The following is a 15,459-nucleotide window of genomic DNA, read 5'->3' on the forward strand; positions in this document are numbered from 1 at the left end:
CCGTTGGTCCATCACTTCTAATATACGACCCTACATTTGATACGGCGGCGGCTATAAATTCAAAATTGAACTAGCTATAATGCAAAACCTTCGATCTCCATCGGTCTGGGTTCGCATTTATAGGCGATCGCTGCACGGGGGTGGATAATCTCGTTGAGGATATTGTAGAAAGGCGATTTTTAGGGGCGCGAGATTTAGACCACAAACAAAGAATATTAGCTGCGGCGTCAAACTTTCTAACAAATTAGTTTAATTGTACCACTTGTCCTCAAGAGCCCTCCGCTCAAGCACCTGATAAAATCACAACCTTATCACATTATTTCCATCACCCGTACCTAAAGGTCTCCCCATTAATCCCATTGTACCCCAAAACGATCAAATAAAGTAAAAAAATCTCGAAATGAAGTCGCTTGTAATAATATTATTATATCCCTATTTCCCCCAAAACGACCCTTTTTATATTTCGTGTAAACAGTCCGCCCGGTGAATTTACCGAAATAGTGTTTTTCAACAAAAATAGGGTGGAATAAGGGTGTGGATTACACGAGGTACAGGTGGATGTGGTTTTGATCAAGCTACAATTAAAATTCTATGGATGGGCGATTTTTCAGGATTGATGTCTGTGCAAAGAATGGGGGCTATTGCCCTGTTATATCGGCTATTCCCGGGTCGGTATGGTAATACCTCGCGGAGCTGGCCGCTCGCTGATAACAGAGGGTCGCTACTATTTCCACCCTCTGACAACCCTCGCACGGAAAAATTCATCCGGACGACGCAGTGGGGTGGATCACGGAGAAATGGAACAGTTTAGTTTTGCATCGTCATTATTTTTTGCAGGATGTGGACAAGGTTTCATGACCTAATGCGCACATTTCTTTATTTTACCATTACGATCATCCTAAATTCAAGTTTCTAGGCTCAAAGATAGGCTCTCAGGCTTTTGCAAGTTTAATTTTGCCGCGCAGAAACATACCTAGAAATTGTGATAGGTTACATGTGAAGTTATTAAAAACAGAACTACCAACGTGTAAAAAATTAAAGTCCTAAAGTCTGTTTTTTTTTTAAACCACAACACCGCAATCTTCCTTTACATTACAACCGGCAACGTTGCCTAGGGAGATTTTTGGTGAGAAAAAAATGTCAAATTTGTGACATTTCTGAAAATTACGCAGGATTTCCAATAAAAACGTTTTTTTTACAGTCTGGTGAATTGCAAATCAAAGGATTAAATAGTGAAAAGACTCGGCACTGCCCGAAAAGTCGTTTTCTGTAATCAAATTGTCAATTAAGCAACTAGCCTATTTGATTCTATCACCAAAAAGTCACCATCGACTTAAGTCAGCATTGCCGTTTGTAAAGTGATGGGAGAGTGCGGTGTAGGTGGTTTAAAAAAAACGGACTTTATTAATCGATATGATTTGCAAATGTCAATTTCGAAAGTTATTTGTTTATTTAGGGTTGGAATCTTGATAAATTAACTTTATTGTAATTTTAAGACTACAAAGTTGGTATCTCTAAAAATTGACAATTGTCCAATTTGAATTTACAGTGAATTTAGGTTATGTAATAATTAGTGCGAACTCTTAAAGATGAATGAATTTTGACACAGACGGTTTAGGTTGAAAGGGTTTTTCTAACAGCTAAATACTTGTTTATTTAAGGTTGGAATCTTGATGAACTAACCCTGAAAAATTTAAAATGTCAAGGTTGGCAACACTGTCCCCCACAGAATTTGACATTTATAAATTTTGACATACAAATTGGTATGCGTCAAGGTTACGCAATTGATGAGTGCAAGTGAAGTGCAAGTGAAGTGAAATTTTTCTCACATGCGTCTGCTGAACACGGTAAGAAACAAATTTAATTGCGACAGATTACAATGTTCAATTTGACATAAAATTTGAAGTTAGGTTACGTAATAATTAGTGCACCCTTAAAGAAGTTCCACCTGAAGTGAAATTCCCTTCAGATGCTATCGCTGCTTCAAAACGGTATATTAAGAAATTGAATTTTGACATATCACATTGTCAGTACTTACACGATTGTTTTTTGCACCTCAAAATCCGATTTACATAACAACAAATTTGTGACTTTGGGTGAATATTTGCAACCTCAAGCAATGGTTAAAAGTACAGTACAACCTAGATCATTCGGGCAGACCAAGGAAAAATAAAATGCACAGTAAATTTAAATTATTTATTTTTTAAAATCGCATTTTTAAACTTGGATTAAACATGTTTTTCAAAAAATTCATTCAACTTGATTTGTTGTTGTGTACTAAATAATCTTATTTTTCTACAGTGAAGTCCTTATTATTTCGTTTTTCAAAATATTTCAGTGAAATATTGCAGCCAAACATTGTATCCTACTGAGATCCTACTGTAATTAAAAAACGAGATGCAGATAGTTGAAAAATTATGGAATTTTGAAATACATTCTGTGAATTTTTTATGTAATTAAAAGAAAATTATAAATCAGACATTTTGTCAAAAGAATTAAACGAGTCTGCATTCGTCCGTAAGAAGCGAATGATATTAATTTCGGCAGTTTTAATCAAAACTAAAATCGATGTAATTTATTTTTCGGAGTGATTCATTTTTCAAATTTTTGCAGTTGCAAGAATGATTGGTATAAAATGTGCCTGTCTCGGAGTGTAATTCTGTATATTAGATTTTAGCCGTCGTAAATTCGGTAATAAAATAACAACCCTAAAACGTAAAACCAAACTTTAAATCATGTCCAAAACTTGTTATTCCACTTGATAAAATATAAAATATGGCAAAACTAGCAGAAGCAGTGCCCAAATTGGTGGAAAATACTGTTATGCGAATTACCGTTGGAAAACGGGGTGAAATTGAAAGATAGCCAGGTACCTAATCCCGACCCTAAAAAATCGATAGCAACCCTAAGAACGTATCAATATTATTGACTTCTCAGGTAAAAAACTAAAGCGTGAGAATCGTGACAGTACAGTCAGTCCGCAATAAATTTGTTGGGTCTAAACGTCCGTGAAAAAACCTGAGTCACTTTATCTATTCACGCTAATAATGACATGAAGATTTTCAGTGTGATTTTTTCCATACACGAACCACCCCATTCAGGGGTAAACCCGTACAAAAAATAATCGGATCGTTGAAGGGTTTTGTGGCCTTATAGAGTGTCGCGTATTATTTACGAAAGGACGCAGCGGGGACCTAAAGGGTTGAAGAGGGGGATAACGTGGTGCAGATGTCATTTTTCTATCAGTTTGATCGCGATTTCCTTTAGTAGTGGACGGTCGAAGAGGGTGTGTTTTATGCTGACTGGCCACACCCTGGTCCATTACTCCCCCGATTCCAGACATTTATAACTAGGGATCATAACAGTCAAAAATTGGTTATATTTACCGGTCACGTGGGCGGGAAAAATACCCGTGATTTGGGAGGATTCGGGGAGAATATATCGGGCTAAATTAGGTAGTTGTAGCCGACACTGACATATAAACTTCGGCTGGCGACAAAAACCAAATCCCATTCCCTCGAGTCGCCCCTAGTCCGGGCTTATTTAAATCAGGGGCCTTGGAGACGCCTGATAGCTTCTGACGCCACAATGCGACGCTGGCCTACCCGTAAATATACATGAATATGACAGCAACAATCTCGGGCTTCAGCAATCGGAAACATCGGCGGTAAGTGAAATTGCACGAGGGCACAAAAAGTGCATAATATATCACACCGAACAAAGATAGTGACCTGACTAAAATTTTCTCCGATTAACTTCCTGCTGTTACGCATTTTCTCCGCTCTTAGCCCCGTATTAATTACGCGTGCTTTGGTGAACGTAAGCCGTTTCCAGAAAAACCTCTGGATACTAAAGTCGGGCCGTAAAGCGTGTAATAAGGTTCTGGAAAGTCCGGAGATCCGGGCCGGAGCGGGTCAGCTCGCATTACGTTTCGACCCTAAGGAAATAAGGCGAAGATGGTGCGGCAGTTCCCTGACGGCTGATGTATGTTCGGGTTGGCCTATTCCCAGATATTTATTGTGTACTTAAGTGGAACGAGATACGTTTCGACCGGAGCTCTATTATCTAAACAAAAACTGTATCTAAACAGACGAAGACGTTGAACTGATCTGAATGCAAAACCTAATTTGTTTATAGAAGCAATTTCGGGGAGTGTTTCTGTCCATCGCCATAAAACGGACGACTATGGAACTGATTCACATTTGATAAGACGCGAAATGAAAAATTCAAACACGAGGAGGCATTAAGAATGAAGAAAATCCGCCTTGAGGCATTGATCAATTTGGTGTGTAACCCGTTCGCACAATGTTTCTTATTTTCATTACGTTAATAGCCTCTTTCATCAATCATCCCTCGATTACCACCTCTCTTTACCACTGTCCCATTATACAAGAAAAACAAGCCGTCCGCCTTGGAAATAATCGAACTCATTTAAAAACATACATCGCCGAGTTCGCAATCGAACTTCCGAAAGTTTTATCGAGCTGCTCGTCGCATAAATCAGCCGTGTAAGGTCCACCGACATAACAAATGCACCAAACTTCCAAACTCCAAAGTTGGCCCGTCCGGTGCTACCGACATAAAACTACTTTCTATGGCCCATTCTTCGTTATTTTCTTTGTTGTAATTCGCCCGTTGTCTGTTGCGGAGACCGTTCTTTGCAGTTTGATCCAGTCTCTGGGGCCGAACTGGGGGTCAAAGACGACTGTAATGAGTTTCCGATCCCTCCGGGAGTTTCCGCCAGGCCATATTGTGTGCCTTCCACCGGAACCGATGCGTCCTTGCAAACAAAAATTAAAAGTGAAACTGTGGAAGTTCCAAGACGGGAACTAAAATACTCGGAGAGAAGGGAAAGCGTAATAAAATAAAGAGCGAGGAGGAAGCCGGAGAATTACGGACTCGAACTTGGAAAAATAATAGAAGTATCGACGTGCAAACAAACTTCCTAGTCCGGCGCATCCACCATTTTTACAAAAATTATAAATTAGAATTTTTTTTTTTTTTTTACATTTTACATGAGGTTTAGTTTAGATACCTGAGTGATGCTACATAAAAATTTTGAAAAAAAATGTTTTATTTTTTTACCAATGAAAACTGAGGTTCTGAGAGATTTGACAGGTTTCGAGCGATAAGCCGACGTGCGTTCAAATTGCATGGCCTGCCCAGAGAGATTCTTAAAGAATTCTAGCAAATTGTAAAGACTCCCTGAGAATTACAAAAAACTCCGAAATTCTATTAATCCACAGGGAATTTAGAGAATCCTGGAAAGTTCCGGGAGAACTTAAACGGCCATAACTCGGTTATTTGTCGCTGAACGCGGATTTTGAGCCTAGTTGTGGATTCTGCGAAAAATTCTGCGTAAAATGAGACCAAATAACGCAAGTTTGCTCCTAAAATAAGCGAGACATAGACCGAATTAGATTTGGAAAAATTAAATCCAAAGGTCGAAAGTATTTTTTTTTGTTTTTTAAAACTTTTTTTTATGTGGAAAACGCGAGAAAAACGGTGGCGCTAATCGTTTTTATTATTTGTTGTGGTTTTGAAGATATTAAATTTTAAACATTTGAAAAATGAAAATCAAATATCCCAAAACTTTAAACGGCCATAATTTGAAAGAAATTTGAAGAAAGTCAAATGACGGTAGTTTATGGTAAAAATTTAAACACACAGAAAAAACAATTCTAAAGTACTTTAAAAAAATTGTCAACTGGCTGTCCTACAAATAGAACAATAGGCGGTAATGGGTTAAAGGTCAAATATCCTTCGTCCGCCAGAGCGTCTCCCCACAAAGGCATGTAATTCCGGCAATTTTTTATGACATATAGCGGAAAAACGTCCATGAAATCAAACGGCGCGTCTAGCGCGTCCGGCATGCGGAACACATGTTATGTTCCTTTGCCGGAACGAGGTTTCAGGAGGCGGAATCGATGGCCACCCCCGACACCCCCAACCTAATGGCCACGCTTCTACCCACGAAATGATCGCTTCGTGGCTAGAATGACAAACGGTCACGGATGCTCCTAATGGCGTTACTTTGCAGGCTCGGTCGAATTGGACAAAAAATGTCTCCTCCAATAATTTTTACAACTGCGTTTGTATGGAAATGGCGAATTTATCATTGCATTTTCTATAACCGGGAACAGCAGAAACGATGCATAATTCATCGACTCTTGTATCTCTAGAAGGTCAGTAAAAATGGGCTCGGGAGTTTGGATCCGAGAAATCAAAGAACGTAACACCCTAATTCACATGCTAAAGGCGCGCACAATGATGTGGCATCCAGTTTTATTGCTTGATCAGAATATAACATTATATTGGAATGTTCTGGGCGTGTGTTGTGTCCTTTTACAGCGCTATCACTGCAAGAAAGGAGATTTTGTGACTGACATTAAAAGATAATCAGGCGATAAACGAAATTTCCACGCCTGATATTACGTTCGTGACTCGTGGGACAAAGAACCCGAAGATACAATGTCTGCAAACGCCGTCATTAACGAAAAAATTTACAAAATATATTCAGGAAATCGAATTTCGTACAGATGCACCGAATTAGCGGAAATTTAGGTGCTGAGGGCGCAAAAAAAAACAGTTAAATGCGGTGTTTATATTTCTTTGGTGTCCTTTTGATGGTCGATATCCCGCAGCCTGATCGCGCTGTATCCCCCGAAGAAGCTAAACAATGTGACAGGATCTGCCGCCAGGATTACCACCTCCGCATCTATTGGTCCGGTCGTCCTTAGCGCTCACCGCCGCCGCGCTTTATTCTTATGGAATCACAGATGTCCTATAAAAATCCCAACAACACGGATTTGTTTCCTCACATATTCTTTCCACATTATAGTATGGCGTGCAAGCTAATAAAAGCAGAGAAGTGCGTTATTATGTCCTCCTTGTTCCCCTCTCCCCTACTCAAACATAAAACTTTTATCACCGCCAGAAAAAACTCAATTATCTGGGAGAAAAAAGCACGATCTGACACACCGGTCAGAGGTCGCGTCGAGGGTCAACAAACAAGATCAAAACGAGAGCGGTGAACAAGTGGTCCAGCGACTGGAGGGTGCAAAGATTAAATTCAGAACGGGGTGGTCACCCGTGCCGAGGTCAAAACGACTAGGGGAATGTAAAACATGTCGGATTTTTAACCATATTAAAATAGTTCGGAAAAAGTTGTGATGCACACTTCTTTCGTCTAGTGAGAACTTTCATTGTCCGAAGCAGCTGTTGGGGTGAGGGACGGCCATTTGCTAATGTAACTCGTCAATCTCGGGCCAACAGACCCGGACTATTCCGGATCTTAGAGACGCAGGACCGCAAAGTAAACACTGCCTCATCCGCATTGTCCAGGATAGATTAGTGTGCTCTTCGACCGCATACTAATTTATAAAGGGATTTCGCACACTGAGGTCGCAGTTAAGGTCTTCAAACCCACTTAGGGACGTTGGAGGAACTAAGCACTAACCGCTGCACCTCTCGAACCAACTTTATTGACGATCTCTACAATAAATTACTCAATTAATAGTTGAAAACCCCATTTGTGGGGGTTTAACCGATTCCAGCAACGGAGAATTCACTGCAGAAATATACATAAATTGCGGAAAATTTACAACAGTTTTTTCAATGAGCGCTAATATAAAACCTAAAAAAAATTTCTTTGATTAAAAAGCAACGATCAGAGCTTCATGCGGGGCCAGCTGCACGTCCGAAGTTTCCAAACTCGACCTTAAAATCCCCATTTTATTCAAAACTTATTAATAATACCCATTTTTACCCCAATTTCCGTCCGGAATTAACATCTTTGATCTTAATGGTGTTGTCTCCGGAAACATCCCCGCTAATATCAACCACCGCTTCTTCATCCCCCACATTAAAAACCAGCACCACCGACGACGAGTCCGAACTTCTTTTCAACAACACCACGTTCTCTCCAGCAGCTTTAATCTCGACATCTCCAGACAAGACCGCTGGATCTTTCCTCAACTCCGCCAACTCTTGGTAAATCTTATAGTGACTAACTTCATCCTCTTGTTGCTTCTTCAGATTTGTTTCTTGGTACTTTTCACTGACGGGCAGCCACGGTTTAGCTCCTGTATTAAAACCCGCGTTAACACTGTCATCCCACTGGAAGGGAGTTCTTTCAAAATCTCGACTGACTTGCTCGAAAATACTAGGATCTCTAGCACTAGGATCTTGACCTTCTTCGTACGAGACTTTTCCGTTTTCTTGGCCGATTTCTTCACCATTGTACGTAACGGCGACTCCTGGTAAAAGTGATTTTAACATGTTGTAACCATCGACGTTGCCAGGACCAAATCTTGTGGCAACTCTGTGGTTATCATGGTTTCCAAGAACCCAATTTGAGGTATAAATCTCGGGTACCGCATCTAACCATTTGTTGACCGAATCAACAATATCTTGAGCGGTGGAGTTGATGTTGAGATCAGTAATAAGGTTGAAGTTAAAGGTGAAGTGTGCCCCCAATAAGACTCCATTAGCAGTGCCATAATATAGCATTGTGTGGTTGATATCAGTGTAAGCTTCCGTCATTAGTACACGTGCGTCGCCTCCATTTTTTTCAACGTAATCGTCGACAAGTTGGCGCCACTGATATATCATATCAAAGGTAAGCACCACATCCTTTGTATAAATATGGTCGAGGTACTCATAATCAGTACTGTTATACCCAGGCAGATTAGATAAAGGTTCATCGATCAAACTGGCGATTTCGAAGAGAAAAGGTACTGCATCTACCCGGAAACCATCAACGCCATGATCTAACCAAAATGTTAAGATCTCCTACAAGAACAAGAGTGATGCGTGGTCAATTTACCACTCCTCACCTTCATGGTTTCCACCACTTTGGGGTTGCGGTAGTTCAAATCAGGTTGTGCGGAAGCGAACTGGTGCAAATAGTACTGCCCGCGCTCTTCGTTCCACGTCCATGCCGAGTTTTTAAAGATGCTGATCTGCAAATCAAGCTAGAATAACCCAAATGTACCACACCAACGTACCCAGTTATTGGGTGGTAGTCTGTTTCCATCACCATCAACTTGCGCGTTCGCCCAAACGTAAAAATCGCGGTACTCTTCAACACCTTTGATGGAGTCTTGGAACCACTGATGTTTATCACTCGTGTGGTTTGGGACGAAGTCTAAGATAACTTTAACTCCTTGTTCGTGCGCTTTGTCTATTAAATCTTTTAGAATGTCATTGGTACCATAATCAGGATCGACTTTAGTGTAGTTGCTTATGTCGTACCCTTGGTCCACTTGTGGGGACTCAAAAATTGGTGATAACCACACTGCGTCGATTCCAGAAGCTGGGAAATGCTCAATTTTGTTAATTATACCTTGGAGGTCACCAATTCCATCGTTATCACTGTCTTCAAACGAACGAGGGTAGATTTGATAGAAATTCGCGTGTTTCCACCAGTCGTCAGAACTGGAGGAAACAAAACAAAGAAATGTGGAAATTAACACGAACTGTAGCTGCATTATCACTGCTATGAAGGTGTGAAAATTTTTCGACGCCAGTTATATATAATTAGAGGATGATGGATTAAACCTTGGGCGACACTCATGTCGAGAACTATTGTTAGATAGAGGATATCTAATAAAACAACTGGAAACTTTTTATTTCTATTGTGAATCACACATTATTGTGAGAGCCTCGTGACCATCAAGTCGTAACTGATGAGCGTCCACGTGGCACCTGCAACACTAAATTACCACAAAAAAAAAACACTGTTCTTACCTCAAATCCCGCGAAGAGTTAACACTGGTGATTTCAACGTGGTTTTGAGGTGGTACCTCTCCGGAGACGTCGACAACCACCTCGCAGCCCCCTTTATTGAAAACTAACACCACTGAACTACCGTGGTAGCTCCTCTTGACCACGATGGTCTGATCCGACGCTGCTCTAACCGCCACGTCGCCATGTACCAACACGGGATTCTTCCTCAACTGTGTTAAACTTTGAAACACTTTGAAGTGGCTCCTCGGACTTTCCTTTTGCTTCTTTAGATTCGTCTCGTGGTACTTCTTACTGACCGGTAGCCATGGTTTAGTACCATCATTAAACCCAGCATTGGTACTATCGTCCCAGTGAAACGGCGTTCTTTCAAAATCGCGACACAGCGACTCAAACATGTCTCGGTTTTTTACTTTCAGATCTCGGTTTTCTTCGTAGAGAATTTCGCCGTTTTCTTGCCCGATTTCTTCGCCGTAGTAAGTCACGTCGATTCCTGGGAGGATTGCTTTGAGCATATTAAAACCATCGACGTTTCCTGCACCGCATCTGGAAGCAACTCTGTGGTTGTCGTGGTTGCTTAAGACCCAACTCGAGATATAAATGGGTGGGATTGCTTCCAGCCACTTATTGATAGAACCAACGATGTCGTGGACTGAAACGTACGGTCGCGCGTCTCCAAGAAGAAAGAAATTGAAAGTGAAGTGAGCTCCTAAGTGGGTACCATCAGGAGTACCAAAGTAGAGCATAACTTTGTCGATGGTACTGTACGCTTCGGTCATTAAAATGCGACAAGGTCCTCCTTTCTTTGCGCTGAAGTCGTCGATGAGTTGTCTCCATCGGTGGAGGAGGGCGTAAGTTTCCGGTTGGTCTTTAGTATGGATGTGCTCAAGACTCTCAAATTCATGGTTGGGGACTCCATGCCAGTTAGAAAGTGGTTCGTTGTACAAGTTTTGATCTTCGAAAATGTAAGGAATGGCGTCGACGCGAAACCCGTCGATTCCGCGCTCCAACCAAAATAGCATCACCTCCTGGAAGTGGAAGTTACTTTCGGAAGACTAGTTGAAATCTCACCTCCATGGCTTCTACAACTTTGGGGTTCCGAAAGTCAAGATCAGGTTGAGTATGATGGAACTGGTGGAAGTAAAACTGTTGTCTTTTGTCGTTCCAAGTCCATGCAGAGTAGTGAAAAACGCTCAGCTATCAAATTGATAGTTTTTCGTGTTATATTCAAGCAACTTACCCAGTTATTTGGCGGGTGTCTATTTCCCATTTCATCGACTTTTCCTTCGTTCCAAATATAAAAATCCCGGTACTCGTCAGTGCCATTAACAGACTCTTGAAACCACCGGTGTTGGTCGCTCGTGTGATTCGGAACAAAATCCAGAAGAATCTTTATATTTCGGGCGTGTAACTCTTTGGTGAGTTCCATTAAATCTTCCATAGTTCCAAACTCTGGATCTACACCAGTAAAGTCGCTGACGTCGTACCCTTGATCCACTTTCGGCGAAGGAAATATCGGGGATAAGAAAATAGCGTCAATTCCTGACTCTACAAAGTGGTGTATTTTTTCTAATATTCCTCGAAGATCCCCAATTCCATCGTTGTTGCTGTCTTTAAAAGACTGGACGTAGACTTGGTAGAAAGACGCGTGTTTCCACCAGTCCCAGTCGGTACCATTCTCTAACACAAGTGATTTTTATTCTTTTGATGGTAAGCATCCTGTGTTAAAAAATTTGATTGATGGGTCGCTTTCACGACATTGTCCTTGGAAACAAATGGGAATTTGATCCCCAAACAGACAGCCCAAGTAATACAAAGGAGGCAACGACAAAATTCAAATCAATTAAAGTACCGCACAACACGTCTTGGATTTTATTATGTAAGAGACGTAAACAAGAAACAAAATCACCCTTCATTCCGCCCCTGATCTCATATAACTGTGTCATGAATTTTGATGAAGACAAATCTTGTTATTAATTCTGTGGAAGAAAGCTAATTATTTTTCGCCTAAAGAGAAGCATGAGGCCCTTTCTATGCGATTCTCATTAAAACGGAAAATTCCCGATACTGATTTTAAATGTAGATTAAATTATTCAGGACTAGTTATACATATTTATCAAACCTGACAATTCGCCAATACGAAACAAGCTGTTGGTCATAGAATGGTGTGAGAAATTCCATGCAAATTTAACTAATTTAGATCAGATCCGTCAGAGACGACATCGGGCAGCAGTATCCGAAATATTACACTGAATCCGCTCTATTTAGAGACAGCAGACGGAATCACACTGCAAAATTACTTAAAAACGCGCTTTTCAAATCTCGCGCTTAATTTTTACCACCACAATATTGTTAAGTGGTCGCGAAAATCAAAACTAAAAACAAAGTATTGACTCTTATGAAACTCCACACATCGTCGCAACTGGAAAACGCAAAATATTTCACCTAATAGGCTTAAAACAGTTTGTAGACCCTCCACATTATGACTTAACAATTTTGCCATAACTTTCGTCGGTTTTTGGCAAAGTTTCCCTCTCCTGTGTAATCGTGGCTGAAACATCCAAGACGGGTTGTCAAGCAAGCAGGAAGGGGCAAGTTAGCCACGGGGCAAGGGACGGAAGGTCGGGTTTGGGGCTTACACGTATTCCACATCTGCGGTATGCATTATTCATGTCCGGCCTGGCCGCTGTCCTAAGTTTCGAGCCCTCCACCGCATGTCCCTGTCTGGAACGACGGACGGACAAGAAATCGAACCCCTGCTAAATGGCCACTGACGTGCCACCCGGTTGTATAAAATGAATCGACCAATCGGGGGGCTGCGACTTGATTAATTCCAAATCCGTGGGATTAGAGGGATGAAAAATGGACAGTGGGTGGGCGGGCGCAGTAAACATTTTTTAGACCCATAGCTTGAGGACAATTTGTTTAGTTACTTTGTTTTGAGATTTTATGTAACTAGAACCATCAGTTTAACCCATTACCGCCCAGTGTCCTATAATATACCTATAGGACAGCCAATTTACAATTTTTTTAATGTACTTTAGAATTGTTTTTTCTGATGTTTTAATTTTTACCATAAATGTCTTTCCAATAACATTTTTTTTCAAGCAGATGGTTGTTTCAGTTTGAATTGAAGGTTTTATTAACTTTTATTGCCTATCTTTTTTTCAATTTTGATATTTTTTAAAAAATAATTATTTATTCATAAATTTTACATAATTATGTTGTTTAGTTTGAATACCTGAGTGATAAAAAACTCTACATAAAAATCTTGAAAAAAAAAATCTTTTATTTTTTCTAAGCTGTCTTATACAGGGTAATTTCTAATTTAAAAAAATAATTTTAAAACGGCAGGCGTTGTCAAATTTTTATTTATGAACCGATTTCAAAATTTTTAAAAATGATTTGAATGGCTTTTATTTTACTACATATAAGCTGATTATTTTAGAATGTTTCTAAATGTCTTAGTATAATTTGGGCAATATTCAACTATCTTATTTTAAATTGAGACCTTTATTTTTCATAATTTAGAAGGTACAAATTTTCTTGATTAAGAAATGTTCAATATGTTCAGCTTTTACAAAAAAAAATATTATTTCTGGTAGCGGGCGTTAATAGGTTAATTATTTACACTTTTTGTTCAGTACACCCTGTAGAAGTGGGTGTATTTGTGGAAAGGAATTGATTATTGAACCGCCAGTATAGATAGATAGCTTATCAGCTCATTTATTCAAAATGTGCGGTTTATGTAGAAAAGCTAGTTTTAGTGAGACATGCTAATGTCTGTGTCGTTGTTATCGCATATATTACAGGCGAGCTTCAAGCGTAAAAGCATAAACAATAAACCATATTGATAACAAATTCGTTCCGATCGGCTCCGACAGCGATATAATTGAATGGGCCGCGACGGCACAAGCCGAATATTGTGCTGGGACGGAGGGACTTGAGCTATTTGTTTCTTTCAGGATGCGGAAATCGACGCCCCTGACGTGTGTGCTTAATAAATTTATTTTATTTTCGATCCACACGAGAGTTTTTCTTTTTCTCGTCGAAACCATCACTCTCGGAATTCCGTCGTAATAATGTGAACGTCTTGTAATTACTATCAGTTGAAAAATGCACGAATGTAACCGCGTGTCACATTCTCAGTGTGAGAGGCGCGGAAAGGAAGGTGTATGTTTGCGAATGGGGCTGTCAAGGAGGCCGTACGAGTCCCTGGGGGGCTCGGAGGTCCTGCTCTTGGCTCGCACTCCGAGACTAAAAACCCCATCCTTGCTTTTCTTACTGGCCTTGCCCACCTGATCCCGCGCGTTTATATAAATAATTTCGAAAGTTTGCCGCTTTGGTCGTACGACTGCAGCCGTTATGGATTATAAATAACTGGGATGGCGGATTGGGTAATTATGGAGGGAAGAAACAGACGAGGAAATGGTGAGATGTATTTTTAATGAGCGCATAAATCTTAAGAAAAGATAGGAATTGATAGACATATTATTTAGGGGATAGCAGTGTGTTAAGCGAAGAAAGAAACAAGAAAAAAACTGGTAATTCATTAATTATACCTTCCAGAGTTAGTGTCCTCACACTGTCTTCTAAACTGGTCGTCATTCTTGGTCACACTAGCACAATCGCTTAAAGTTAATGTGCTCCACTTATATACACTTATTATAATAGTTTCGCATTACAAAAGTAAACAGTTTTAGTTTTACAACCTTATTAAAAACGTTAGAATAACTTAGTATTTATACCAAATGCCTAAAAACACAAGGAAGGTTAATGAGACTTTTACCATGCGCATTTTTTATTGTCATTACAGCTCAGACCCATAAATCTCGGCAATCATTCTAATTCCTTTCCGTGAAAAAATTTCCACCAGAATTTCCACCTGTCCCAATGAATCGTCACCATTCAAAATTCCTATAGCTTTAGTAGCCCCATGAAAACGGCCAAAATTCAACAAATTAACACGCGTTACTTTGATTAATGGGAAACTCCAGGTCTTGTTCAAGGTGGACTGTCCGTCGGTGCTCAAAATCTCGCGGACCAAAAGTCTTTCTTCGTAGACTCCATCGAGGTAGCAAACAGCATCACCGTAGTTTCCTTCATCTACGTCTGATGGCTGAGGGAAGTGATCGCAGTAGATGTTGGAATAATCGGTGGTGGTGGCTTCGTAAGCGAAAATGAAGAAGAACAAGGCGATGGGGAACTTCATTTTGAAGACTGAATTTAATGTGAAGAGTTGTGTTATCTGTGGCGGCGCCAAAACTGATCTTAATGGATGGGGTAAGATAAAGATAAACGTGATATTTTGAAGGAGTTCGATTTCTTGGAAAACAGCTTAAAAAAATTATTACGCGCGTTTCTATTATTATGATTTGTTTCTCCCAATAAATGCTCCTTTTTTGTCGCTCCGTTTCTATCGAGGCGCGTCTCTTTCCGTTTATTATTCCATGCGGCAGTCCAAGTTATGTTGGTCTGTTTCTATTTGCATCCGGGATATATCCAGGAAATATATCAAATAATAAAGTCGACTGTAAATGTAGCGTTACCTGTGGTATAGTTGTCCTGTTTGATCCCGAGTCCTGCGGCGTATCGGAGACCAGAGGTGGGTGGGGAGATCTGGAAGAATGTAATTTTGCCAGGACGAGTCCCTGAGGGCTTGCGGTCTTCCCTTTTTGCAAACAGTCCGGTCTCGGCCACATGCTTAGACTG

At 40.3% G+C, this 15,459-nt stretch overlaps 3 protein-coding genes across 3 annotated transcripts; all 3 read right to left on the reverse strand.

Moving 5' to 3' along the window:
* Positions 1–7,462: 7,462 nt before the first annotated feature.
* On the reverse strand, positions 7,463–9,520 carry LOC148170419 (maltase 2-like). The gene is made up of 4 exons (XM_088043277.1): positions 9,009–9,520; positions 8,838–8,963; positions 7,769–8,793; positions 7,463–7,719 (listed from the first exon to the last, which is right to left on the reverse strand). Exons 1-4 carry the CDS (start codon positions 9,489–9,491, stop codon positions 7,656–7,658), a joined length of 1,698 nt encoding a protein of 565 aa, XP_087899403.1. The 5' UTR covers positions 9,492–9,520; the 3' UTR covers positions 7,463–7,655.
* A 103-nt stretch (positions 9,521–9,623) lies between these two features.
* Positions 9,624–14,424, reverse strand: LOC148170420 (maltase 1-like). The gene is made up of 5 exons (XM_088043276.1): positions 14,310–14,424; positions 10,988–11,427; positions 10,819–10,944; positions 9,751–10,775; positions 9,624–9,708 (listed from the first exon to the last, which is right to left on the reverse strand). The coding sequence occupies exons 1-5, from the start codon at positions 14,353–14,355 to the stop codon at positions 9,636–9,638; spliced, it is 1,710 nt and encodes a 569-aa protein (XP_087899402.1). The 5' UTR covers positions 14,356–14,424; the 3' UTR covers positions 9,624–9,635.
* On the reverse strand, positions 14,411–15,449 carry LOC148170421 (uncharacterized). The gene is made up of 4 exons (XM_088044284.1): positions 15,297–15,449; positions 15,083–15,228; positions 14,562–15,017; positions 14,411–14,502 (listed from the first exon to the last, which is right to left on the reverse strand). Exons 1-4 carry the CDS (start codon positions 15,447–15,449, stop codon positions 14,490–14,492), a joined length of 768 nt encoding a protein of 255 aa, XP_087900410.1. The 3' UTR covers positions 14,411–14,489.
* Positions 15,450–15,459: the final 10 nt, after the last annotated feature.

Source organism: Gnatocerus cornutus, chromosome 8 (assembly GCF_029298725.1).
Source record: "Gnatocerus cornutus isolate USDA-ARS CGAHR chromosome 8, icGnaCorn1.1, whole genome shotgun sequence".
Lineage (NCBI taxonomy): Eukaryota > Metazoa > Arthropoda > Insecta > Coleoptera > Tenebrionidae > Gnatocerus > Gnatocerus cornutus.

Excerpts from the sequence above, each read along its gene's own strand:
- LOC148170419 (XM_088043277.1), bottom strand. The coding sequence starts at position 9,491 with ATGCAGCTACAGTTCGTGTTAATTTCCACATTTCTTTGTTTTGTTTCC. Across the intron at positions 8,964-9,008 it reads GACTACCACCCAATAACTGG|ATCAGCATCTTTAAAAACTC; the intron begins GTACGTTGGTGT and ends CTTGATTTGCAG. Across the intron at positions 7,720-7,768 it reads AATTCCGGACGGAAATTGGG|GTCGAGTTTGGAAACTTCGG; the intron begins GTAAAAATGGGT and ends GGGGATTTTAAG.
- LOC148170421 (XM_088044284.1), bottom strand. The coding sequence starts at position 15,449 with ATGTGGCCGAGACCGGACTGTTTGCAAAAAGGGAAGACCGCAAGCCCT. Across the intron at positions 15,229-15,296 it reads ACAGGACAACTATACCACAG|AAACAGACCAACATAACTTG; the intron begins GTAACGCTACAT and ends GGATGCAAATAG. Across the intron at positions 15,018-15,082 it reads CGTAATAATTTTTTTAAGCT|ATCAGTTTTGGCGCCGCCAC; the intron begins GTTTTCCAAGAA and ends CCATCCATTAAG.
- LOC148170420 (XM_088043276.1), bottom strand. The coding sequence starts at position 14,355 with ATGACGACCAGTTTAGAAGACAGTGTGAGGACACTAACTCTGGAAG. Across the intron at positions 11,428-14,309 it reads GAGGACACTAACTCTGGAAG|AGAATGGTACCGACTGGGAC; the intron begins GTATAATTAATG and ends CACTTGTGTTAG. Across the intron at positions 10,945-10,987 it reads GACACCCGCCAAATAACTGG|CTGAGCGTTTTTCACTACTC; the intron begins GTAAGTTGCTTG and ends TCAATTTGATAG.